At 50.6% G+C, this 25,574-nt stretch overlaps 9 protein-coding genes across 9 annotated transcripts, besides 1 other annotated feature; 6 read left to right on the forward strand and 3 right to left on the reverse strand.

The window, feature by feature from the left end:
• Nucleotides 1-25,574: part of a sequence feature (contig 1.32 1..435990(1)) that runs on past both edges of the window.
• Nucleotides 285-4,478, forward strand: ANIA_02084 (uncharacterized protein; the record flags this gene model as incomplete). Its single annotated transcript, XM_050612954.1, has 5 exons — nucleotides 285-602; nucleotides 767-961; nucleotides 1,018-1,930; nucleotides 2,160-2,532; nucleotides 2,599-4,478. Exons 3-5 carry the CDS (start codon nucleotides 1,442-1,444, stop codon nucleotides 4,476-4,478), a joined length of 2,742 nt encoding a protein of 913 aa, XP_050468803.1. The 5' UTR covers nucleotides 285-602; nucleotides 767-961; nucleotides 1,018-1,441.
• pup1 (proteasome core particle subunit beta 2) lies at nucleotides 4,637-5,769 on the reverse strand. The gene is made up of 3 exons (XM_654597.2): nucleotides 5,516-5,769; nucleotides 5,411-5,458; nucleotides 4,637-5,348 (listed from the first exon to the last, which is right to left on the reverse strand). Exons 1-3 carry the CDS (start codon nucleotides 5,639-5,641, stop codon nucleotides 4,704-4,706), a joined length of 819 nt encoding a protein of 272 aa, XP_659689.1. The 5' UTR covers nucleotides 5,642-5,769; the 3' UTR covers nucleotides 4,637-4,703.
• Nucleotides 6,218-10,722, forward strand: ANIA_02086 (FG-nucleoporin NUP159; the record flags this gene model as incomplete). The annotated part of the gene is made up of 3 exons (XM_654598.2): nucleotides 6,218-6,290; nucleotides 6,467-7,051; nucleotides 7,102-10,722. The coding sequence occupies 3 exons, from the start codon at nucleotides 6,218-6,220 to the stop codon at nucleotides 10,626-10,628; spliced, it is 4,185 nt and encodes a 1,394-aa protein (XP_659690.1). The 3' UTR covers nucleotides 10,629-10,722.
• ANIA_02087 (protein musN) lies at nucleotides 11,027-16,549 on the forward strand. Its single transcript, XM_654599.2, has 4 exons — nucleotides 11,027-11,704; nucleotides 11,770-15,359; nucleotides 15,417-15,501; nucleotides 15,554-16,549. The coding sequence occupies exons 1-4, from the start codon at nucleotides 11,305-11,307 to the stop codon at nucleotides 16,081-16,083; spliced, it is 4,605 nt and encodes a 1,534-aa protein (XP_659691.1). The 5' UTR covers nucleotides 11,027-11,304; the 3' UTR covers nucleotides 16,084-16,549.
• On the reverse strand, nucleotides 16,435-17,486 carry ANIA_02088 (uncharacterized protein; the record flags this gene model as incomplete). Its single annotated transcript, XM_654600.1, has 3 exons — nucleotides 16,435-16,442; nucleotides 16,486-17,215; nucleotides 17,283-17,486. The coding sequence occupies 3 exons, from the start codon at nucleotides 17,484-17,486 to the stop codon at nucleotides 16,435-16,437; spliced, it is 942 nt and encodes a 313-aa protein (XP_659692.1).
• ANIA_10257 (telomere maintenance protein PBP2) lies at nucleotides 17,701-20,122 on the forward strand. The gene is made up of 3 exons (XM_050612955.1): nucleotides 17,701-18,866; nucleotides 18,920-19,796; nucleotides 19,855-20,122. The coding sequence occupies exons 1-3, from the start codon at nucleotides 18,369-18,371 to the stop codon at nucleotides 19,875-19,877; spliced, it is 1,398 nt and encodes a 465-aa protein (XP_050468804.1). The 5' UTR covers nucleotides 17,701-18,368; the 3' UTR covers nucleotides 19,878-20,122.
• Nucleotides 20,303-21,266, forward strand: ANIA_10260 (uncharacterized protein). Its single transcript, XM_654601.2, has 2 exons — nucleotides 20,303-20,545; nucleotides 20,644-21,266. Exons 1-2 carry the CDS (start codon nucleotides 20,362-20,364, stop codon nucleotides 21,150-21,152), a joined length of 693 nt encoding a protein of 230 aa, XP_659693.2. The 5' UTR covers nucleotides 20,303-20,361; the 3' UTR covers nucleotides 21,153-21,266.
• ANIA_02090 (putative Kelch repeats protein) lies at nucleotides 21,784-23,866 on the forward strand (the record flags this gene model as incomplete). Its single annotated transcript, XM_654602.1, has 2 exons — nucleotides 21,784-22,374; nucleotides 22,424-23,866. 2 exons carry the CDS (start codon nucleotides 21,784-21,786, stop codon nucleotides 23,864-23,866), a joined length of 2,034 nt encoding a protein of 677 aa, XP_659694.1.
• ANIA_02091 (pyridoxal phosphate-dependent decarboxylase family protein) lies at nucleotides 23,881-25,537 on the reverse strand. The gene has a single exon (XM_654603.2). The coding sequence runs from the start codon at nucleotides 25,497-25,499 to the stop codon at nucleotides 23,973-23,975; it is 1,527 nt and encodes a 508-aa protein (XP_659695.2). The 5' UTR covers nucleotides 25,500-25,537; the 3' UTR covers nucleotides 23,881-23,972.

Consider the following 25,574-nt stretch of genomic DNA (forward strand, 5'->3'; position numbering starts at 1 on the left):
CGAGCCCTGGAGGCGGAAACAGAAAAAAGACTAGGTTGCCTACACACTACTGACGCCCCCCTTAGCTAGCTAGCACCAGCACCATACCCACTTCAACCCCTCTCTTGACAATTCCGTATTTCATAATTTCACAAAAAAAATGCAGCTACTACTAGCTGCTACAGCCTACAGTCTGGACTAAGCCTACAAGTACGACCGCGGGCCTGTTCCGTGCGGCGTAGACTCCCTTTTAAATATACTGCGCGGCAATAAGAGACATCGTTCCCCCCAAACTACCTACCAACCTGTCCGTTCGATTAGAGTATACGTACCCGTTCTTTACCCGTTCTTGGTCCTTGGCTGTATCCCAAAACACATACTTTTCTACACTTCTTTACAGCATCAGTTCAACTCAACGTGCCGTTCGTACCCACAGAGAGTCCAATTCAATCGTTGCTCTACACGTCTTACACAAAAAAAACCCAATTGAGAATCTCGGTCCCATACTCATCCAACTGCCGTTTCCGCTCACCCCACATCGCAATAGCTAGTCGACGGCCCACAGGTGCGGAAGCCAAATGCCCAGGTCCACCAAAACCACGGCTGGAACGGGGAGACTCTCTGTAAGCCATTTTTTGCAAATCGCCCCTATGTTTTCGCCTATGCACCGTGCAGTTCATATTTGGTTATGGGAACTGCTTGTTGAACTAAGTTCCTACGTGTCTTGAGTTTTGTCATCCGTACAGTTCTACCCTTTTCAATTTATTGCTGATACAGTATGTCGCAGGAACCGAGTCGAGAATAGTGAGTTCCCAACCTATCAGTTTAGGACTTCGCTCCTGTTCCTAGAGGAGATAGGCACTCTTGTCTTGTCGCGGTTGCATGCTGATGGTTGACTGCAGTGATACCCAGTCACTCACTGCGAGTGTAACCGAATATCCAATCGAGAACGGCAGAACATACCACAAGTACCATGAAGGCTGTGCGTATATCCCAGTGCATGGGTAGTGAATCCGGAGAGCTAACTGATGTCGGTAGCATATGTCTTTCCCAACGATGAGCGGGAAATGGACCGTCTAGATATGCAACATCACCTGTGCAAGATGTTAACGGGAGAGCGCCTATTCTTTGCTCCCATCATCAACCCACGCACTATCGTCGATATTGGGACAGGCTCTGGGATCTGGCCAATCGAGCTTGGTAAGTTTGTTTTATGTCCCAGGCCCGGACCATGACATAGCGTTCTCATGACTTCCTTTCCGCAGCACAAATATTCCCCAACGCCCAAATCACAGGAACCGACCTCTCGCCCTGCCAGCCAACCGAAGTCCCAGAAAATGTTCACTTCATCGTTGACGACTTCACTGAAGACGAGTGGCTTTGGGATCGAAATTCCCTCGACTACATCCACGCAGGCCACCTCTCAGGAGCTCTCCCCTCATACAAAGACCTAATACGGAAAATGTACAGCCACCTTAGACCAGGCGGCTGGGCCGAGATCCACGAATTCGACACAATGGTCCGATGTGATGACGGCACAATGCCGCCCCTAGATGAGTCCTCGTTCAGCACATACCCATTCCAAGACTGGTGCGACCTACAAATACAGTCCGGCCAGGTAACAGATCCCCCCCGACAGTGGCGCGTAGCGCACCGGCTAGCCCGTGGAATGAAGGAAATGGGCTTCGTGGATGTCCAAGAACGGATTTTCAAGGCTCCTGTCAATAGATGGCCGACGGATCCGCATCTGCGTAATATTGGACAGTGGATGGAGTCGAACATATTAGAGGGCCTGTCTGGGTGGTCCTATAAGCCACTGCGGTTGCTGGGATGGTCAAAGGCGGAGATTGAGGTCTTTCTGGTCAATGTTCGGCGCAGTGTTCAGGATACTTCGGTTCATGCTTATTTTAATTTTCATGTAATAGTTGGTAGGAAGCCGCATCCTGACGAGGTAAGATGAATCCAAGTTTACGATAGCTGGAGTTTCGTAGTCCCCAAGCTCTGTGTAGATCTCGAAACCGCTGTCTAAACGATTTCCTGAAGCGTGTCATGAAACTTTCCCCGTAAGTATGTGGGAAAGATAGAACCATGTTCATGCTAACCTCGGGACTAAGGGTTTCTGCCTGAGGTTGCAAAAGAACTAGATGGCTTAGTCATTTGCAATCGTGAACTTCTGACAGGTCGGCTCGGTCCAAGCTCAACAACCACACGCAGAACCTCAGAGCACTCAATTGCTCGCATGGCACCATTGCCCCATGTCTCTCGGGAGATGTGCCTACAGGCAAGGCGCTATTCCGTCTCCGACCACCTTTACGGACTATCTATGGGTCAGCGACGAGCTCCTGGCCTCGACATTCCGGCGATTCGTGAGCGGACAGCGACGGTATGAGAGTCGGGTCCCGGGCCCATTGGAAGCCAGGAGGAGGCTGGCCAAGCGGAGGAATACAGCGCTTGCTAGTCTAGCAGGCTCTGGACCTGGGGATGATATTGCGAGCTTGCTGGGAAGAAATGGACGGGAGCATCTGAAATGGAGTGAACCGGAGAGAGGTTTCGGTAGGTGTTAGATTCCACGACGGTCATTTTCCCTGAGTCTCTGGAAGCCATCCTGACGTGTTACAGACATTCAATTCTCTTCGCCCACACCACCCGCACCCCCATTGAGCTTGTTTGATCACTTTTTGAGCCCAGACGCATTTGGTGGGAATTCGGAGGACGCTGGCGAGTTTTCCACAGAGCTCACGCGTGAGGAGTTCTTTGGAGAGAAATTGCAGGAGTACCAGACAGTGAGTGCTATTAAGAGTGCTATTCGTGAGTTGAGTATCGACCTCCGGCAAGAACCAAGCTGTAGCCGCCTCTTGTTCGATCATTTCTTGGCACTGTCTCAACGCAAACGTGCAGCTGCGGACGAGCTTGCACTGTTCCTGGACGATCCGCATTTAAACGTTCCAGGTGCAGGGAATTATCTTCGACTAGCTGAGCGTTCTTCGTCTACAATGGTCCCATTCCAAACACGGCCTGCGCAGTTTCACCTCATTATACGAGCCTTGGAACTTGGGGTTGTTCCTCCGGAAGAGATCGGTGCGATCATAGCCCGCTGGTCAGATTGGAGAAAATCCTGTTCGGATTCTCAAAAAGCCAAACGCAAGCTGTTAAAAATATATCGCGCGATGTGGGACGCCATTGGCAAGTGTGCTGTTTATGGACATCGAGATATGGACCAGTCTCTTGTTCAGACTTGGCTTGGTGTCTGCTTAGAAGAGGGCACTGTGGGCTATCTTCGACTAGCCACGAGTATTTTATTGGCTACCGAATATGGGATGTCATTATGCAGTTCATGGCTGCCCAAGTTCGTCGCTAGATTACTTCGCGACTCCAACTATTCACTCCCGGCGCCTGACAGGGACGTCATCATAGAAAGCTTAAAGCCCTTCGATATCGACATCATCTCGAATTCGCTGATTTGCGGCACTGAGGTTTTAATCTCTTCCCAGAACACGCGCCTTCTCAGAAGATGGGGGAAGTGCTTAGCTAAGCTTCATGATGCATCTAGAATTACCTTGTCTAAAGCCTGGGTTCAAATACGAGAGCAGCCTGATTCATTGGCGAAGCGTCAACTGATTTTGCAGCGTCTTTGGATGCTGCACACAATGAGGAGATTCTCCCAGAGACGTGCTTCCCAAGTCACTAAATCAGTCACCAAGCGTCTATATAGACTTTACGAGTCCTCAAGAAGAGTTCCGAGAAGAAATGGCCAAATCAAAATCGACCTCTGGACCAGCCTAGTCCAGCACATATCTCGTTTGAAGATACCTTTCAACCTGGAAGCAATGGCCGACGACCTGCGAACTGGAAAGCCCATGACCAACACTATGAGGAAACGCCTCCGACAGTTCCAAAATGAACCACTATCTTTCTCCGACTTATTCGCAAATACACAAACTTACAACGCCTCCCGCCACCTCTTCTTCAACAATTTCGACAACCAAATCCGCCAAGTCGACGTCGCAAGCCCCGACTTCCGCCTCTGGGCCATTCAAATCGCCAGAACCGGCAACTCCCCAGCCATCTGGTCTGTCCTCCGTCTTCTGCGCGCCCATACCCCCCTCAAGATTGCCTTATCTAGAGCATGGCCACTTCCCGGCCCCGCAGATGGAGTTATTGTCCGCTACAACCCACGTCCCAGGTCAGCAGGAACGCCGGACCCCCACGATGCGTTGGACATGGTCCATTCTCTAGCTGCTTCCTTTGCGTGTGCAAAACAACTTTCGCCCCAGCGGGCGTATCGGCTTGTCCGTTGGCTTTACCTCTTTCTTCTCAGACACGGTGCGCCTATTCAGACGCCTATTGCGCGCGCTTTGTATCACGCGGGTGTTGTGAGATTTCGCCAGGAGAAGGGGTATATCTCTCCAATTCAGTATGACTATATTTGGGGTATTGTGGAGCAGACGGAGGGGCGGGAATATGTGCGGGCTTTGAGATCTCGAACACTGTACGAATGAGCCAGTGTGAAGGTCCACAGAATTTCAGTTGTTTGTATCATATAGAGGGAGCGACACTTATTGGCTCTCGATATCCTACATTTCTATATAAATTTGGACGGTAACTACGCTTGAATAGAGACATTATGTACTTGATAACAGTTTCCCATGGTCATTCAATAGTAGGGAAGTTCTTGCGGTACTCCATTAGAAAAGGTTCGCTCGATTATCAAATGTCAGCTCTATCTAGGGGTCCACTTCCATCAAATTAGGGTCACCAGAGATCTCCTCAACGGTCACATATTTCCTCAGATCCTCCTTGGTAAACACCTTTTCGTTCAGGTATGCGGTAGTGCCCTTGGGGAAGCGGTAGTCCCTCTCCTTCTGACCACGCTCGTTGGGCCTCATGTAGTTCCGCAGAAGTTGCGTGGGCTTATCCTTTTCAATAACACACACATCGACATTGCTACCAGATCCAAGGTCGTTAAAAATACCGGCCTTGATAGCTTCAGACGCCAAGGCGATGGCTTCCTCTTTGTTCAGATTCGGCTTCCACGTCGACTCGAAGACAGACATTGCGGCTAGCGATCCTGATCCCATTGTCACGTAGGGGAGCTTGTCTGTCGATCCGTGCGCGTGAACAGTGTAGAGGCCGATACCGGTTGGGTCGACACCAGCAACGACCAAGTAGGCACCAATGTACCCCTGGTAGCGGAAAAGGTGTTGCTTTAGCATGGTCATGCAAGTGATCACTCGTGGGGGCCGGCCGGTCGACAGAGAGTGTAGTTCGATGTTGGAGCTGATCAGGGCGGTGGTGAACTCGGTATCAGCAGCTGTACCAGCACCAGCGCACCAGATCTTGGGTGCGATGTAGTGTAACTTCTCGCAATTCTGTAGAAAGGAAAATATTGAATTAATCCCTTCTATACTAAAATATGAGCCCGCTAGCTTACCTTGTCTGCTACTATGGGGCCAGAGGTCGCTCTGGTATCTGCGGCGATCTGTGCTGATGGTCAACCCCATCAACTATGATGCCACCATTACCCAAACAAACTCACCACAACACCATTGTCGAATATACAGCCAACAATTGTTGTACCTGTGCTCGTAGCTTTTGGAAGCGGTGCTCCCTTGGCGTGAAGAGCCGCGTTGCGGTTGTAGTTGGAGAAGTCGAAGCCGGCCATGGCAGCGGCTGGGGATCACAGTTGGACTTGGGTAACGGCGGATAGTAGTACTGTTAATGGGGCGAGCCTGAAGAACAAAGTATTCGAAAAGAGTAAAGGTACCAGATTGAGTTGCAGATGGAGAGCTGGAGAAAGGACGGCGATGAATGGAGCTGGGGATCTGAGAGTGACGAAGCTTCCCGCCGCCTAGTCTTGATGCCTTGTATATTAGGCTGCAAAGGTCCCGTGCCCAGAATCCAAGCTCCTACTGTTTTCTTTTGTCGATCCAACCCAAGAATTCCAGGCATGGGTTTCGCGTTTGCTTGCTACCTGTGATCAAGCACCCGTCCGTGGTGGACATTTATCGCCCTTCGACTCCTCACATTTCACCAACAGCCTTGCCATCCCCGTTTCCTTGAAGGGAGTCTATCAAGATTCCCAGTTCTTGCGCAGCTCTTCAATCGGAGTCCTCAGCAACTCCAACGCCGCTCTTTTCCATCACCGCCGCCGAGTTCTCCTTCCCCTCATGCTCCAAAGTCCAGAGTACACTTAGGCGACCGTCCTCGTTCTATCTCAGCCGATATAGACAAACTCAGGATGGCATTCAGCATGGGGGCTGCAAACCCTCCCGCCGAATTGGGACCGGAACTTCCAGATCCTATATGCGGAGGTAAGACCTCTGGATTCCGTGTACACTCGATCAATTCCGGCCGTAAGGCTGCTAACGCTCGGAACAGGAAGTCGGTTTCAAAGGCGTTTCCGGCGACAGTAACGTCCAACTCCTCCCTACACCTTGGCCTGCCGATGCGCTTCCTGCCCCTTCCTGCACCTTACTCGCTGTCGCAGCCACCAAAGGCATAGTAGTCGGTGCTGGTCCGAACACGTTATGTGTTGCGTCTACTGAGTCCGTCAGAGCGGCTATATCCGCAGATGACGAGAAAGAGAAGGTCAAGACAAAGCCGTTCCAACCGCAAGCGACTATCTCGCTTCCCGGAAGACCTACGCATATAGCATTTGCCTCTGGCGATAGCGCCCTGGTGCTTGCGACAGAAAGCGGGACTCATCTGTCGGTCTTTGAGACAGGAAGCCTACTACAGCCTAATGCGCAGCCTGCTATATCCATTCCTACCAATGGCGCCACTTTCCGGACTGTTGCGCCCAATCCAGCCCAGGCGGAGGATTCCCATTCATCCCTTGTGGCCTTGGTAACGAACGCTGGCGAGTTGTTAATGGCGGACCTGAAGGCCGGCAATCTCGTCACGGGAGCAAATGGCAACATCTTGAAAGCCGATGTTAGCTCTGTTGGGTGGAGTAACAAAGGCAAGCAACTCGTAGCTGGCCTCGTGGACGGAACTGGTTATGTGATGACTCCAGATGGCGTGCAGAAGGACCTCATCCCTAAGCCTCCAGATCTCACAGATCCCTGTCATGGTAAATTTCACGTCCAAACAGCCCATTCTTGTATAGCTGATTTTGCCTAGTATCATCCATCGCGTGGCTTGAGAACGATATCTTCTTGATGGTGTATACTCCGAATGTTGCAGAAGATGATGCGGGACTGACTCCCTCGTCGTCATACTATATCATCACAAGAAGAAAGCAACAGCCTTTCTTGATACAGAAGCTGCCTGAACTGGCTAGCCCTTTCGGCTATAAACGTGCGCCGGCTTACCAGTTCATCGCACGTATCCGGAATTACATGCCACATCTGACGGATGCTTTGATTGTGTCTTCCACGGCATCTGCAGACATTGGATTAATTACTAGGTCTTCTCAGGCACTAGCGAGTGACGATAGTGCCAGAGCCATCGTGGGACAATTTGCTACGACGGAAGTGAATGACGACTCCAAAAAAGCTTCGGTTCCCTTAAAGGACTCAACCGACGAAACGTCAGTTATAGGTTTGGGTCTTGATTTTTCAAGTTCAGAACCTGTCATAGCCCCCATTCAAGGAGAGGATATTGCTGAAAGCTCAACTCCCTTGCCCAATCTCCTCCTATTAAACCACGAGGGCGTTCTATGTTCTTGGTGGTTCGTATATAACGAGTCAATCCGGCAAAAGGTACCATACGACGGATTGACTTCTGCTAAAACGCAAGTACCGCCTGCGCTGCAATCGCAGTCAACACAACCGCAGCCCGCGGCGCAGTCACCTTTTGCGCAGCCGTCCTTTGGCAGCCCGGCAGCACCATCTAGTTTTGGCACCACAGGCTTCGGCAAGCCGTCTGCGGCACCTGCATTTGGCAGTCCTTCAGTTCCAGGAACCCCTCAGCAACCCAGTTTTGGAAAACCTTCATTTGGGACGCCTGCCTTTGGCACATCTGCCTTCGGGGCGCCTGCCTTTGGCGCGCCCGCTGCGTTGGGCTCGAATGCACCCAAGTTCGGTCAATCTGGATTTGGACAGTCGTCGACTCCGGTGAAAAGCCTTTTCGGAGCATCTGGTGCTCCTGCAGGAGGTGGTTTCGGTTCGTTCGCGAACGTAAGTGGCGGCGGTGGTTTCGCCAGTCTGGCCACGTCAAAGCCCTCGGAGGGGTCTCCCTTTGGCAAACTGCCTAGTGAAAATCCGTTTGGGAAATCTTCTGTATTTGGTGCCCAGTCCGAGACCACCGCATTCACTCCCCAGAAAACGGAGGAGTCTAAGGGGGCTTTTGGTGCGGGTTCCAGTGGTTTCGTCCTTGGGTCAACTTTCAAGGGGGACGGTACTGCCGTCAATGATGCGCCGAAGCCCGAAAAACCTTCCGGGTTGTTCTCATTCGGCTCCTCATTCGATGAAATGGTCTCTACGCCCAGCAAAACCAGCCCGCCTACAGAAGCAATGGATGACATTGAGGACTCGAATGCTACTAGTCAAAACCTTCCGGCAGCAAAGGAACCAGCACCCTCCCTATTTGGTGCAAGCTCGAAACCTTCCACTGGATCGTCGATTTTCGGATCTTTTGGATCACAGACGCAAAACCAATCACCATTTGGTTCAGCACAAACGAGCAAGTCTCCATTTTCACTACTTGGAAATAAAAAAGCCGACAACCAAGCGCCAAGTCCCTCGTCGGCACCCTCGGAGAAGACTGCAGTGGCTAGCCCACCTTTCACAAAAGCCAAGTCACCTGAACCTGAACCGCCCCTTCCTCCTGACTCTACAAGCAGGGCCGTATATGGTCCGGGTGACACATCTGCATCTTCCAATGTCTCAAAAAGCTCTGTTGATGATGCACCTCTACCGCCAGATTTCACAGCGTCCCGAAAGTCTCCTGAGCCTGAAAGCGAACCGCCTTTGCCGCCTGATTTCCTCACGCAGCCTAAGAAAGAAGAACCAGAGGAAGAGGAGGAACCGGTGAAGGCCGAAGAGGCACCATTGCCTCCAGACTTCACGAAGCCAAGTGCGCCCTTGGGGAAAGACTCTCCCTTGGTTCAAGAGGAATCGGACGCAGGCTCGGATCTCGGGTCGGACGCAGATGAATCACAGAAGGGTCCCCCCGAGGATGAGTCTGAGCTCGAAGACAGTGGTGAGGACAACACGCATGAAGTCAAGGAACCGAGCGTTGAGTCATCACCAGAGAGTTCTCTCGACGACAAACACATGGGTGAAGGCTCAGCTGGTGGGCTGTTTGGCAAGAAGCAGTTATTTGGAGAAATAAGCAAGCCTTTGTTCCCTCAAACAGCACAAAGTCGCGAACCTCCGAGATCTCCTAGCCCGATACGGCCTCCTCGTACTCGGCAAGGTCTCCCGAAAACTGAAAATCTCCGCTCTATCAGTGCTCCACACAAGCCTGGAGATGCTCTTGCTGCCCGAAAAGCCTCTCTCACCGAATTAGCAAAGCGCGAAGAGCTCCGACAACCGGCGCGCAGCCGTGCCCGGGAGCCTGAACCTCAGCCTGTCGAGACGGAAGAAGAAGCCTTGTCCGACGATGAAGACGAGCGACTCCGTGCGGACCTTAATAGGCCACTAGAGCCCGTACCTACACTAGACCCCTTCCTACCTCACCAGGATTACACGGGTGAAACCTCGAAACCTGGTATTCCCGGCCAAATTGAGAGGCTTTACCGCGATATCAACTCCATGGTGGATACTCTTGGGATAAATGCGCGCTCCTTGTCTTCTTTTCTTCTTTATCAACAAAAGTCCACTGACTCCAATTGGATCAACATACTGAGAAGTGATAGCCCAACTGATATTCTGGATGAGAAACTGCTTCTTCGGCAAATTGAGGATTTGGATTCTACCGTCAGTGTCCTTGCAGAATCTCTTGAGAAGCACAGAGTGCAAGGGGTGGAAGAGAAGCTTGAAAGCTGCCGAGAACTGTTGGGTAAGGACATCTTCACCCTTCGCAGCCAATGTGCTAGTATCAGAAAGACGCTTGACGCGTACACCGATGCTGCATCAATCGTTTCTGCACCTCTTTCCGCAGAGCAGGCAAACCTCCAACAGGATCTTCGGACATCGTCAGTCGAGATCCAGACAAAATTGGCAGAACTCGAATCTGCAGTATCTCTTCTACGAGCTAAGATTGCAGATTCTCCCCGCGCGGATGGATCACGGCCCTCTACTAGGCGGCCCACGGTCGAGGCTGTCACGTCAACCATTGCAACAATGATGAACATGGTCGAAAGCAAGAGCGGTGACATTGATGTTTTAGAAGTTCAAATGAAAAAGCTGGGCTTTGATACATCGGCTGCTCCCCCCAGCCGGGAGGGATCTCCTTTCACGACCCCGCGAAAGGGTCTGAGCAGAGTTCCTGCTACTCCTGGGTCTCGCGGGACTCTGGAAGATCCAGTCAGTTCGTACCACACACCGGATTCTAGTTCCCGAGGCATAAATATGCGTTCGAGCATCAACGGCTCAGCAAAAGCGAGTAGACTCCGGCTTGTGGAGCTTGTGAACGACGGAGGGGACAGAAGGGAGGTCGCGCAGTGGAAGGCCAAAATGCAGCGCAAGCAGCATCTTATGGGTAGCCTCAGAAAGGCCATCGAGGAGAAGGAGACGAAGGTCCGAAGCGTGGACGATATTTAGGACTCTACACGCTGTCTATTGCATATTATTGGGATGTTCTATTCTTGCTACGAACAGTGAACCCGACGAGTCACGGCATGGAGCAATTGGGGACGGTAGTGTAGTTATTTGTACTGTACATAGATCTTGCTCTTTTTTTGCTTTTGACACCGGCAGGAGTTGGGTCGCTGTTTAGTCTGCTAATAAAATGATCAACGATATTTTGTTGGATCTTAGTGACCTAGCGCAAATAGATGGCAGAGTACAGATATTAAATGGCTTGTAGCACCTGCATCATTCTCATGAAGGTATGGAATGCTTTTGCAATGGATTAGGTATATTCTTCCGCAATGTTTCCTAAGACACCCGCTTCAGAGCATATCAATTAGAGGGTTAGACATTCTAGTCAACACAACAAGGCTACCAATCAGTCGTACCCAACTCAACAACAGCTAAATTCAGGGGTCTAACAGATCAGCCTTTCGATAATGAGGGTTAACGCGCCAATATCACTTGCAGGTCTCGGGCGGAAATGCTTTATGACCCCATATCCACGTGACCACGCGACTTTTCGTGGAGACGCGTGCTGGGAACCACTCTTATTATCGATCTCGCAAAACCGATTCGCAGAGCGAACGCCTATAGCAGTGTCCGGGTGAGATCATTGACGAAAGGATGCGCAGAGATACACGCCTCTATGACTAGAAGCAATTTGAAGACCCATTTAAAATGGCTCTTGGATCAAGGCCCGTCGCTATATCCAGTTCTGACACCGCTCGCGTGGGACACCCATGTCAATCCGACCGGCTCTCAAAACAATCCGGTCCCAATCTTGAATTTGATTGAGAGCCACCAAGAGCTCAGCATCAAGGATTCGCAGCCTATTCTCGAATCGGCGATCAATGACCCTGCGGGCAATGTGATAGATATCGAATCCGACAAAGATATGCCGCGCCTAATGTTAGATCACGGGTTATCAGCAAGCAAACCACGGATGCTCAGCGCCGAAGAGTTACATAACTCGGCTCGCAAGGCCTCCAAAAGTTCGTCCGTAAGACAGGAAGTCAGCCAGACTCCTCGAAATAAAATGGTTGAAGGTACAATTGCTCCTCCGCCAACATAATGAGAGATATTAGATCGACTGATGCACGACACTACGTAGAACTTCCCAGTACGATTCCATCCTTTCGAGATCGCAAAGAGCAAGCGATACCACCCGTACGGCCGAAACGGAAGCTAGACATACCGTCTTCGTTTCAGGATATTGACACAATCGATTTGACTGAAGACTTCGACTCTAACGCGCTATCGTCCGAAATTAGGAAGGAGTTTGATGAGCTACACCGGCGCCAGACTGAAGACGCCGCTCCTAGGACGAACCTCACCAACAAGCGAGGAAAGAAGAGAAAGAGTGACGAAGAGGCGTCTGACTTCTTGCCTTTGAGAGAGCCTACTCGCAGGGCTTGCTCACCTCCTGTCTCTAGTAAGACAGTACAATCTGACCGATACATCTCAAACTTCGTCCCTCGAGCGATTTTGAGAGATGAAGTCCCTGCGTTTAGACAAAAGAAGCAGGAGGATTCACATTTAACAGCTCCCGACAGAGCTGTGTCTGTCGCGGAGTCAGACGTTGAGAGTATTGGTAGCTTGTTTGATCTGGTCGAGACCAAGCAGTCCTCGCCTTATGTGACCAAAAAATCGTTGTATGCTGCTCTGCCTTCCGAAGAGCATTCAAGCACCCAGCAACCGAGCCTTCCACCGTCACCGGAACCAGAAGAGCCTATATCTCCGGATTCCATGGACATACCAGAGACTGCCCGGTCCACTGCTCTATGCCCTGGCAGTACGAAACCGCATAGCTCACACGCACTGCTGCCGCCGCAATCGGATGCTGAACCGAGAAATCAGGGTGTTGAAAGATTCTTGCAAGTTCCTGCGGAGTCATTGAGGCGCTTGGTGACATGCTTGGAAGACACTATTAAAAAGAACTCGGGGATCGTTTACCAAGGAATGTTGAATGGCGAAAACACTTCTGAACTGCACGCAATAGTATCGAAGAACGGCACACTCACAGCTCAAATCCGAGCAGTTAAGGCCTTAACTGCACAGAAGTCTGCCTACTTGTCGCGCGAAGCAGAATCAAAAGCTCTGAAAGATGTCATTATGCATGCCCTGAACCAAGGTACATCGGATGTGTTGCCGAAAATTGAACAGCAGAAGGAACTTACGTCGCAATTGAAAGATATGGAGGCTAACATGTGTCTCCTGTTACGAGAGGCGGACTTGTTCTCGGTCATGAAAGAGTTCTCTCTGGAAACCAGAGAAATCGAACTGGAGCGATTACATTCTTTACCTGCAACTACAGCGCCTAGCATTCTTGGCGGCGCTGAGAACAAAAGTTATCGCAACAGTCCTGTCGCTAACAATAGTGCCTTTAGACCAGATTACGACGCAAGGGAAACTCGCCTGGTTACTTCAAATCATCGAACAAGCTCTTTTACTGGTAGTCTCGGGATTCCGGAGGCTAATCGTACCAAAAACCATGAAGTAACGAGTGACAATGAGACGACCTTTACCGGAAAGATGGGTTCTACTCTGCCGCCGGTGGAAGATTCGGACGACTTCGATATGGATGTCTTGGATGAGGATATTCTGGAAGCCGCAGACAATTGTCAGGAAGAGCAACCGTTCACCAAAGATAGACATGAACCATGCAGTCGTCCAGTATTTGCTGAGACCTCAGGAAATGTCCGCAGGCTGCCCGCCACGCAGAAATCTCAAACTCATGGTACACTTTGGGGTCAGCATCCGTGGACGAAGGATGTGAAGATTGCCCTGAAAGAGAGATTTCACCTTAGGGGATTTCGACCTAATCAACTTGAAGCAATTGACTCGACCTTGAGTGGAAAAGATACGTTTGTGCTAATGCCAACGGGAGGAGGGAAGTCTCTTTGCTACCAGCTGCCGTCTGTTATCTCCAGCGGCTCAACCAGGGGCGTTACCCTTGTGATTTCGCCACTTCTGAGTCTGATGCAGGACCAGGTCTCCCACTTGCGACAAAATAAGATCAAAGCATATTTGATCAATGGTGATACGCCATCTGAAGAACGTCAATGGATCATGAGCACCCTGTCTAGTCATAATCCTGAAACGCACATCGAGCTCCTCTACATCACACCGGAAATGATTAGCAAAAGCCACGCTCTTACTGACCGCATTGAAAAGCTCTGTAGCATCCAGAAGCTCGCGCGGGTTGTCATTGATGAGGCCCACTGCGTTAGTCAATGGGGCCACGATTTCCGTCCGGACTACAAACAGATCGGCGCATTTCGAGCACGGATACCTGGTGTTCCCCTGATGGCGCTGACGGCGACGGCAACGGAAAATGTTAAGGTCGATGTGATACACAACCTTAGAATGCAGGGTTGCGAAGTATTCACCCAAAGCTTCAACAGGCCGAACCTTACATATGAGGTTCGTCGCAAGGGAAAGCATGCCGAACTTCTTGACAGCATAGCGGACACAATCAAGTCAACGTATCGAAACAAATGTGGCATCGTTTATTGCCTCTCACGAAACACCTGCGAAAAGGTAGCTGAAGCCCTTCGAACAAACTATAGCATCAAAGCCGAGCATTACCATGCAGGCTTGGATGCGGAAACGCGCGCACGGACTCAACAACGATGGCAAGCTGGAGATGTACATGTTATAGTTGCTACGATTGCTTTCGGTATGGGTATCGATAAGCCAGATGTGCGATTTGTAATACATCACAGCATTCCCAAGAGCCTGGAAGGATACTACCAGGAAACCGGACGCGCTGGGCGTGATGGCAGACGCTCTGGCTGCTACCTTTATTTCTCTCACCGGGATGTCAGTACAATGCAGAGCATGATCGAAAAGAACGAGGATTCTGACGACGTACAAAAAGGTCGACAGACCAGAATGCTGAATGACGTGGTGAAATACTGTGAGAATGCAAATGATTGCAGGAGAGTTCAGATACTTGCATATTTTAGCGAATCATTTAAGCGCCAGGACTGCAATGCTTCTTGCGACAACTGCAAATCAGGGGACACCTTTGAGGTACAGGATTTTTCAGAGCACGCCTCAGCAGCAATTAAGATTGTTCGGTACTTTCAGGAACGGAACGAAAGGGCAACACTTTCATACTGTGTGAACATCTTTCGTGGAACCACGAAGTCATTCAGGTCACCTGAGCACCGGGAGGCGCCCTCCTTCGGTGATGGTTCGGGCATAGCAGTTGGCGACGCGGAACGACTCTTTCGCAAATTGCATAGTGAAAGAGCATTGACAGAAGAGAACATAGTGAATAGGGGTAATTTCCCCATTCAGTACGTCAAACTGGGGCCCCGTGCATCCGACTTTGAAAGCGGCCGACGGCGCCTCAGGCTTGATGTTCGAGTATCTCATGATGGCAGTGGCCGACCACGGGGTGATGTTGGGCGGAATTACTTACCGCAATCTACCAACGTCTCGTCACCAGTTCGGTCAGCAAATCGACGTCGATTGGAACGTTACCGGCACGTAGATTCTGCAGCAAACGAGTCTGACACCGATGTGGATAGCGATGGATTTGAGAAGGTTCGCATTGCTGGTAGAGACGAGCGAAAGAAAAAAATCATTCCCGGACCTCCGATCACCCAAGGCGACCGTTTTGACCAACTGGACCATCTTCACAGAGCTGTTGCGGAAGATTTCATGGTCTATGCCAAAAACTATTGCCAAGAGGTGCGGCTTCCCCTTCTCACTGTTATCTGTCGAGGCGTTGCTAATTCCTGCCGCTAGGTGGTTATGGATAAAGGGCTTAGGAACCAGCCTTTCAGTGACACAATTCTTCGTGAGATGGTCATGGTCTTCCCCAAAGGTAAAAGTAGACTGGTTGATTTGGATGAAACTTGCAACAGTTGCTAATACAGACGCAGATAAAGGGGAGATGCTTCAGATTCCCAACATAGACCCAGACAAAGTTCACCGATACGGTGACAAGATACTCAAATTACTTCGGGACACCAAACAACGTTTGTCTGAACTGAAGCAGGCGGGGGATGATGTCGATGGCGTTGTCCCTGATCCCAACCATCACAACGTGGTTAACATTAGCGATGATGAATTCAGCGATGCCGATGATGTCTTTATGTATGAAGACGATATCTTGCAGCCTGATGACACAATCATTACCAGCGAATATTTCTCAAAATCTCAGCAACCATTCCAGGATGATTCGGGTGATGAGTACCACCCCTCACCAAAATCTAGCATTTCCAAGTCACAGAAACAGAAGAACACTAGCAAACGACCTCCTCGTCGAAAGAGCGGCGGTGCAAAGCAAAGGGCGAAGGGTACACGCAAACCCAAGACGAGTAGCCGCTCGCAAGGCCGCTCCAATTCGCGAAAAGAGACCAAGGGAAGACAAAAGCAACCTACAGGCCAGATAGGTATGATGCCGATTTAACAATTGTTGGTTTTCCCTTTCGTCTATTGCTTATTATGATGAATTCTATGTCACTGGCGGATGAGTAGCTTCCGTTTCTGTTATTGGTCACATTGCATGTTTAGGCGTTTTGCTCGGCTCGAATCTCGTTCATGAACATGATATCCAATCAGGTATTATATAGGGCGTTGCAGGTTAGTTAGATGCAAATATACTAATCTTAGATCCTTTCGGCGGCCTCCGCTGGTATCCCGGAGGTCTTGCTGTAGCCCTCAATAGTCTATTCGATTTAGTCACTCAATGAACGCCCGAAATCAATCAACCTTAACCGTCTAGCGTCGCGTGGGTGAAATTGAGCAACCTTGGCCCTAACTAAAAACCTGGACGCGGCTGAATCACGCGGTAAATATGTATAGGACGAACCTGCCTCTAGTAGAGCATCGAGTAGTTCGTGTATTTCAGTCGCTGCAACTTCTTTCCTACTTGATGGCTGGTTGCTCTGCTGTCCGGTCTGGCGACGAAGCATATCATCAATCCGATGCTGACTGTTGTCATGATTGTCCTCTTCTGCGGCTTTCGGTTTTTTCGGTTTACCATGGCGTGTGTACCCAGCGGCCAATGTAGCTTCAGAAACCTCAGCTACATCTCCAACTGCCGGGCCTCCCAAATCTTCCGCTGCTACTAGCGACGCAAGGGTTTCATCACAGAAACTATGTAGTGCAGCCCTGATGCGCACCGTGTCTTTGTCGAGGTCGTCTTTCTTCCGTCGTCGTTCTTCCAGACATTCTCGCGCAACTTCAGAGGGCAGTTTCTCATGGCTCGCTGACTTGTCTTTCCGTATATTGTCTATTCTTCTTCGTAACCCATCACTTATCGCTTGCGCATCGTGTAAGTTCTTTTCCTCGGTCTTCAAACGTTGTCGCACACTCGCAAGATTCTCCGCTGTTGCTAAAACCGAGACTTTACTTTCATCGATTATGCGCGATGTCTCCTCAAGTGCAATTAGGGATGGTAGTGGCGATTCTGGCGTCGGCAGGTTTGACTCCGATTTCAGAAGCGAGTTGTAAGCCTTCGTCGCTCGTCGTATTTGTGCAATGCGAGATGAAGGATCTGTACCTATTTCGGAGATGCCATTGGCATTGGCGGCACGAAGCTGTATTGCATTAGCCTGCTTGTTCTGAGAATATTTCTTAGCAAATTGACAAATCTTTGCAGCGAACCTTGCGCAAATCTTCTTCCTGCTGCTTGACCCGCTCCTGGAGCTCTCTGAGCGTATTATCCAACTTTCTCTCGTACGTCTGGATTTCGGACGAGCTTGCCCGGTTTTCGTCGTAAAAATTCTCAGCCTTTCGACGGTCCTCAGCAAAACTCAGCACTTTCTCAATTCGCTCTTGAGGTATCTCCATCTTGCGATCTGAAAACATTATCACACCAGTCACGCTGTTTGTCCAAACGCGTCTGTTCTTCGACGCACTCGGGATAGTCCAATGTACGTTCCCACGTGATCTGGCTTACCTGGAGAGGACTAGCGTGGAGCCAACGATCGCCTCACTCTCAACCTCACCTCTTCACCTCTTCACCGCGACAACACCTCCTGACAACTCCTCCCCGTCTTGAACTCCTCGCCTTTGCTGCTCTCGTCTCTTTTCTTGTCGACGTGCTGATCGCGCCTTACTGGTTGATTTTCTGCATCAACCCTACACTCTATACGAGTATCCCGGCTCTTCAGAGCCTTGGTTGCGATAGTTGTGTTGTACACCAGCACAAACGAAAGCGTCCGTAATTTAGAAGGGGAAAAGATAGAACGAGCCAGCAGTCGTTCCACTTCTTTGAGTCTCTTTCTTACTTTGATAATTCCTCTTCCCCGCGCATTGCACTCGTCAGCTCCCAGCACGCCCGACCCTTGCAGTATATCTCCTACTTGTCATCGCCCAACACAAGCACACTCCGCTTTCATCGTACCCGATCAGATTCAAGTCGTTTCCTCTTGTCTCATCCTATCCCAACACTGCTTTGCCTCGCAAAGCCTCCTGCCATACAAGTCTCTCAACGCCCGTCATTCCACAGCATTTTTCTACGTCGATCCTCACTTCTCCCGCCTCACTTCCTACACTGTGCACGATTACACCAATCCTTCCCGTTCCTCAAGCACCAGATTCCCTACCCAATCGATCGCCGAACCAGCACGCTTTTCTGGGAATTTCTGGTGTACATAGTCGATCAAATAAAGCAAGACAAGTCAAGACAGATATTCTTCCATTGCGACTCTTTTTGAGTAAGCGAGACAAGACTGCACCGTTGAAATAATGTCCGCCTCCCCGTCCGCGTTACAATCGACCAAACGTCCTCTTGAGGACCCTTCGTCTCCGTCCGGACCCAATGACCAGCCTGAGGCCAAACGTCCTGCTCTGGACAAAGTAGTTAAAGGAGAGGAGTCCGAGAACAATGCAGAGGTGAAGACCGAGTCTGGTGCCGCGAATGATGCAGATGGTCAGGGTGATACTGTTGTCCCAGATGCCCCGAAGGGAGGCGTCAGTGAAACACAACCGATTCAGTCGACTGCTTCTCATGGTGAAGCGGCGGGCAACCAGAGCGAGCAGCAGCGGCCCCAGGACGAGTCTAACTGGATCCATATCCGTGCTGTAATATCCAGCCAAGAGGCTGCCACCGTCATTGGTAAGGGCGGGGAGAATGTATCTCAAATCCGCCGTTTGTCAGGTGCCAAGTGTACTGTTAGCGACTACTCCCGCGGTGCTGTGGAGCGTATCTTGACTGTGAGCGGCCCGCAAGATGCCGTCGCTAAGGTTTGTTTTAATCCGTGGTACCTTCTTGAGCAATCTCACTGACCATTTGATAGGCCTTTGGTCTGATCATCCGTACATTGAACAACGAGCCCCTTGATGCTGCTTCCACGGCTCAATCAAAGACCTACCCCTTGCGCTTGTTGATTCCTCACATCCTCATTGGTTCCATTATTGGCAAAGGTGGTACTCGTATCCGGGAGATCCAGGATGCCTCTGGAGCCCGTCTCAATGCTTCGGATGCTTGCCTTCCTCTTTCCACTGAGCGATCTTTAGTCATCCTTGGTGTCGCTGATGCTGTTCATATCGCAACATACTATGTTGCTGTGACTCTTGTGGAGCAGCTTACAGAACGTTTTGGAGGTCCAGCAGCCTCTGCTTATGCCACCCGGAGCGGCGGTCCTGCTGGAGCCGTCCCAGGTGGTATGCAGGTTGTACCTTACGTGCCCCAGCCAGCTGGTGGTCAGTATGGTCATCCGGATACCTTCAAGCGACACCACCCGGGCCAGGCCAGAGCCGGTGCTGGAGCCTATGGTGTGCCTTACCTTCATGGACAGCACGCGCCAGCTCCTGTTGCTCCGCAACCTATGCACTATGGTGCTCCGCAAACTCCCTACGCTGGGGCTGGTCCTCATCAGCCTACTCCCTACGGCGCACCACAGGCTGCTCAGCCACGTGGTGGCCCGACCCCTGCTGCTCCCGTCGGCGGCGCTATGCCCGGCCAGCCGTTAACTCAGCAGATCTATATCCCGAACGATATGGTTGGCGCTATTATCGGTAAGGGAGGCGCTAAGATTAACGAAATTCGACACCTTAGTGGCAGTGTGATCAAGATCAATGAGCCACAGGAAAATAGCAACGAGCGTCTGGTAACCATCACTGGTACTCAGGAATGCAATCAGATGGCGCTGTACATGCTCTACTCAAGACTTGGTTAGTTCCGCTTCTACTCTCTTTACTTGGCTTCCTTGTTTAACCAGCTGTATTACAGAAAGTGAAAAGCACCGCATTTAGACCGCTAGTAGTTTGTGTGCGTGTTTTCCCATTTGCGTTGTCTATGAAGAGCTTGGGCTATCTGTATTCCGACAAAAATTCGTTTGCCATGGTGGTGGTGATCTTGGTGGTTTCATTAGTGGCCTTGCATATTTTCTGTTGTACTATTGAAAAGCGCTCCCTCGAAGCTTCAGCCGTATCGTGCTCGATTTGAACAGACTATATGTAACTTGTTGTTGCGCATAATTATGGATTTGCTTTTCTCTTTCAATTCCCCTTAACACATTTCGGTATAGATACTTATCGAGCGGCCCACTCGAGCGGACAATTTGACATCACCACCACGATTCCTGCCGATGACATCAGCCTAACCCCACGCCTGTTCCCTCTCGAGAGAGCTGTTCTATTTCTCAACCCTTTACCCTGCGAAAAGAAATAGATCGCTCAGCATATCTATCAGAAGTTAAGCAGGGAGATATCGTCTGAGCCATTAGAGCAACGCAGAATGCCTCACGTCACCGAATTTATTTACTTCCAGCCCAAGAGCTCCGTGGAGCCTGAGAACCCCTCAAGCGACCAGGGCGCCGCCCTTCTCCAGCTCTTCAAAGCAACAACACAACAAAGCGGACACCTTGGTTCTGCATGGGGTCGTACGAAGGAGGATAAGAACGTTATCGTTTGGGCGATCGGTCAGTACAGCATCCCTACAAATGCATCCTCCGGCCCAATCCACAAAACAATTATCAACCATATCAAGAAGATGAAACAATCTCCTAATGAGTAGCAGACTGGTCGGACGCCCACAGTGGGATTCAACAAACGAACTCCCCGCTCGATCCCTATATTGAGGAAAACACCCAAATAACAACCCTCTTCACAACTCTCACACCCACCGACTCCGACGACACCCCAGCAACATCCACGCTTGTCTCAAACCCCGTGACCGAGCTCGCGCCTCTGGCCTTCCCAACTTCGCTCTCGTCAGCCGACCGCTCATCTCTCGTCGCTCACCTCACCACATTCCGCAAGACCCTTTCAGAAGACGCGGAGGAGAAGGTGCGCCCCAAATCGTTTCTGCTTGGGCAGGTTGAGAGGCCGGGAGAGTTTGCGCATGGGAAGAGTGAGTCCGGTCAGGCGTTTGTTCATTTCCTGGTTCTTGGCTGGGAGAGTTATGAGCAGCATCAGCAGGCGAGGGACACGGAGGGGTTCAAGAGTACGATTACGCCCATCCGGGAGAAGATGGTTTCGCCGTTAGATCGATTGGGAATGAAGCACGTTAAGTTCCAGAAGGTGTAGATGGGCTGTACTGGAGTTGCTAATGGCAAGGATGGAGCCGAGAATCTGATGGCATCGGCATACAAGTATATATGCTATTGGAATAGAGGACATTATATTTATCGTCTTAATTATCGTCTTAATTATCGTCTTATCAGCTGCTATATGACGTCTGTGTTGGAACTTGCACCAATGTTATGGACGTAGATAATCTGAGCCACAGTGCAACCTTGAGCGACCGTTTCCTCTCCAAACAGTTGCCTTGGACTGACTGCATTCAATCTGGATTATATTAGTGATCAGGGGTCATTTAGCACCAACAGTGTACGTTTGAACCCATCCTGTCGTAGGACAAATGAAAATAAATAATATTCAAGAGTCCATTGTTGCGCTTCATACTGATCGTTGGTAATAATGATACGCTAACAATACCAGGGCATAAAAAAAGCGGGAGATTAACATTTTTTTTTCCCTTGCCCCGCCGACGATTATACACGCCAGGATCCTGATTGTACCTGTTTTATACCACGTTTTTGAATAATCTAAAAGACAGAGTCAGATAGCAGTAGGTACTCTTTACCTTTGTTTCCAAGGGTGATGCTGCTAGATCGAACCCATCACTAACAAACTCCATAGTATACAAGCCTAAGCCATGGGCAAAAAGAACAAGAAATCAGCCGAGCACAAGGAGCGTGTAGCGGCAAAACAATCCAAGAAAGCAGACAAGAAAGAAAAGAAGCACAAGTCCAAGGGCAAAGATGCAGACAGTGACGCTGAAGACGCTGATCTAGACGCTATTCTCGCTCAATACGCAGAGGAACAGGCCAGGTTTCTGAAGGTCACAGAGGTCGTCTCAGGGCCTCCATCCCCTCGATCGTCTGCCACTGTGCTTGCTTCTCCGTCTAATAGGAATGAGCTACTCATTTTTGGTGGGGAGTACTTCGATGGTACACTGGCAACGTTCTATAATAATCTGTTCGTCTATCTCATTGACAGAGGGGAATGGCGCGAGGTTACCAGTCCGAATAGCCCGCTGCCGAGGAGCGGGCATGCTTGGTGCCGTGGAGGTAATACTGGGGGGATATATCTCTTTGGCGGCGAGTTTTCTTCGCCGAAGCAAGGGACTTTCTACCACTATAACGATTTCTGGCACCTTGATCCATCGACAAGAGAGTGGTCGCGTATTGAGACCAAAGGGAAAGGGCCTCCTGCCAGGAGCGGGCACAGAATGACTTATTTCAAGGTACTTTCCTCACCAATCGACAAATTCTCCCTATTTCTAATAATATTAGAACTACATCATCCTCTTTGGTGGCTTCCAAGACACATCACAGCAAACAAAATACCTCCAAGACCTTTGGATCTATGACTGCTCAAAATACACATGGTACAACCCCGTCTTATCGACCGCTTCACAAAAGCCCGACCCGCGGTCCTCGTCCTCGTTCCTCCCTCACGAGTCCGGAGCAGTACTGTACGGCGGATACTCCCGCGTCAAGGTGACCGCAGGGGCCGGCGGCAAGTCTGCCAAAGGCGGCCCGCAGCGCATGACAATGAAGCCCATGGTTCATCAAGATACATGGTTCCTTCGGATCACACCGCCAGCACCTGAAGCGCCCCCATCGACGCCACCAACAGTCCGCTGGGAGCGCCGCAAGAAGCCCGCAAACTCGCCTAACCCGGCTAGGGCTGGTGCGACGATGGCGTACCACAAGGGCCGCGGGATTATGTTTGGTGGTGTCCACGACGTGGAGCTGAGTGAGGAGGGTATTGAAAGTGAATTTTTCAACACATTGTTCGCATGGAATACGGACAGAAACCGTTTTTTCCCTCTCACCCTGCGACGTCCCAAGAACACGGGTAAAAGCCAGCAAGGAAATCAGGCAGCTAAATCTCGGAACAGGGGGAAAGCTACTGAAGAGGAGCTATTGCAAAATCTGAAGGCGCTGGAGGCTAAGAAAGGGATACGCGTTGACGAAAACGACGACGATAATGAGTTCCTACCTAAAGAGGACGAAGAACCCGTGCAGCCGGAAAAGCCGGCTATTGTCCGCTTCGAGATGCCCCATATGCGTTTCAACGCGCAGCTCGCAGTGCAGGAAGACACGCTTTTCATCTTCGGCGGGACATACGAGAAGGGAGACCGCGAGTTCACGTTCAACGACATGTACTCAATTGATCTGGGCAAGATGGACGGAGTCAAGGAGATCTTCTACAACGAGCCGGGTAATTGGCATCTGCTCAACGAGGCGGACAGCGATGAAGAGATGGATGAAGATGATGAAGAGGGAGAGGAGGAAGAAGAGGCGGAAGAAGAGGACGCGATGTCTCTTGATACTGCCTCGGCTGCACCCACTGAGACCACCGATGTAACCGTGCCTTCCGTAACCCGAGACCTGGAGCAGCTCGATATTGAAGAGCAAGACGCCGAGCCGTCAATTCAGGATAGCAGACCGCTGCCGCGCCCGTTTGAGACTTTACGTGAATTCTTTAGCCGCACGAGTGAGGAGTGGCAGCAGATCTTGCTTGAGACGTTGAATGAGAGGGGAGTGGCAGTGGAGAAGAATATAAAGGAACTCCGCAAGGATGCGTTTAATTTGGCGGAGGAGAAGTGGTGGGATAGTAGGGAGGAGATTATGGCGCTGGAAGATGAGCAGGAGGCGGCTGGGATTGGGGAGGTTATCAGTATTGCCGACAGGGCTGAGAATGCTGGTGGTGCTGGGCGGCGGAGGTGATTTGGAACTGGTACTCTGCGATAAATAATATGTTCCGTAAATGTGGGCAAGTTAAGTATATAAATTCGAAAAAGCTTCTCTGAACTGCGACTGGATATAGCAGATATCAAGCCCCATTTCCAGCCACCTCATCCAATACCCCTTTAACAATAAAGAAGTCTCTATCAGCCTGAACCCTCCAGTTCGAAATGGCAATCCGGCAAGCCGGTCTCTGCTGCCAGGAGGTGCCAGAGACATATATCTTCCGAGTCTCATCAATCTTTGCCGCAAGCTGGCAGTTCAGATTATCGTCTTTGGCACTAAACAGAACAACCATATATGTCTTATCCAGCAATTCGTGCTTGCTATTTACTTCCGGTAGCACATTGTACTTCGGGTGGTCGTACAGCCATGCGGCGATCTTCCTAGCTAGCCGGATTTGCTCCTCGATAATAGTTTGGTATCCCCTGCTTCCGTATGCAAGCAGGGAAGCGTAAACAGGTAGGGCGCGGAATCGTCGTGAGTTTTCAAGTCCGATGTTCAAAGGTGATGGTATCGATGGAGCATCGCTAGTGCCTCCGGTTAGATAAGCTGCGTTGGCATTTTGGAACACATTCACGGCTTCATCTCGGTGCCGAGTAAGGAAGAATCCGCAGTCGTAGGGTACGTTGAGCATTTTGTGGCCGTCTCCTGCTATGGAGTCTGCCAACTCCATCCCTTCACATCCTTGTTTAATGGCAGTGAATTCCGGGGTTTCTGGAAGAACACGACCAAAGATCCCGAACGCTCCATCCACATGTAGCCAGGCACCGTACTCATCGCATAGCTTGCGCAGCTTTTGCATCTCATCCAGCCCACCCGTGGCGAAATACCCGGTGTTGACCTCGCCGCAGGATACAGCGATAATAGTGGCCTTTGACATGTCGCCTAGCTTAGCTTTTACCTTATCCAGATCGAATCGAAGAGGATGGTTATCATCAGAAACGTTCTGGACGTTGGCACGGCCGATACCCAGGACACCTGCCGCCTTTACTAGCGACGAGTGCGGCATTGTGGAAAGCACTTGTATCCCCGAGAGCCCAGCCGCGTGCATAGCTTCAAAGAGTCCAATTTCTCCTACGCCCTGTGTATTTGCTGGTCCCCGTTTCCGCAGTGCCTGGCGTACAACATATTCCCGTCCGCAAGCCAACCCTAAGATATTGCTTGCTGTCGCGCCAGTCGTAAAAGTGCCATTGTGCCAATCATGGTCTAGGCGAAGAAGATCGACGAGAAGCCCCAACGTCGCGTACTCAACGTCTGTCGCTATGGTGTGCTCTGTAAGATGGACTTGAACGTTCTGATCGTATGCAGAGACGATCCCGTCCGCAAATAGCGCAGCAGGCGTGACACCGCCAGTAACGAACCCATAGTAAAGCGGGCTAATGCTGCTCAGATTGAATGCGGGGACAAGGTCGTCCAGGATGTGTCGCCTTGTAGAATCGTATCCGATCCCCTTGTCATCAAGCGATTGCCTGAGAGACGATCTTGCTCGAGCCAGGCTTGAAGCATCAGGCAGTACTGTTGACTGCTCTGTGTTCAAAAACTCCCAGAGATCTTGGTGGAGTTGACCATGCTCCTTTGCGGTGGCCTCGATGTCCACGTTCATTGTTGACATGGCTGTGGGTGCAGGAAGTTGTATGGTGGAAGTCTGAGAAACGATCCGTTTGGCGGGTGCCTGAAACTGTCGAAC

Source organism: Aspergillus nidulans, chromosome VII (assembly GCF_000011425.1).
Source record: "Aspergillus nidulans FGSC A4 chromosome VII".
In the NCBI taxonomy this organism is placed as follows: Eukaryota; Fungi; Ascomycota; class Eurotiomycetes; order Eurotiales; family Aspergillaceae; genus Aspergillus; species Aspergillus nidulans.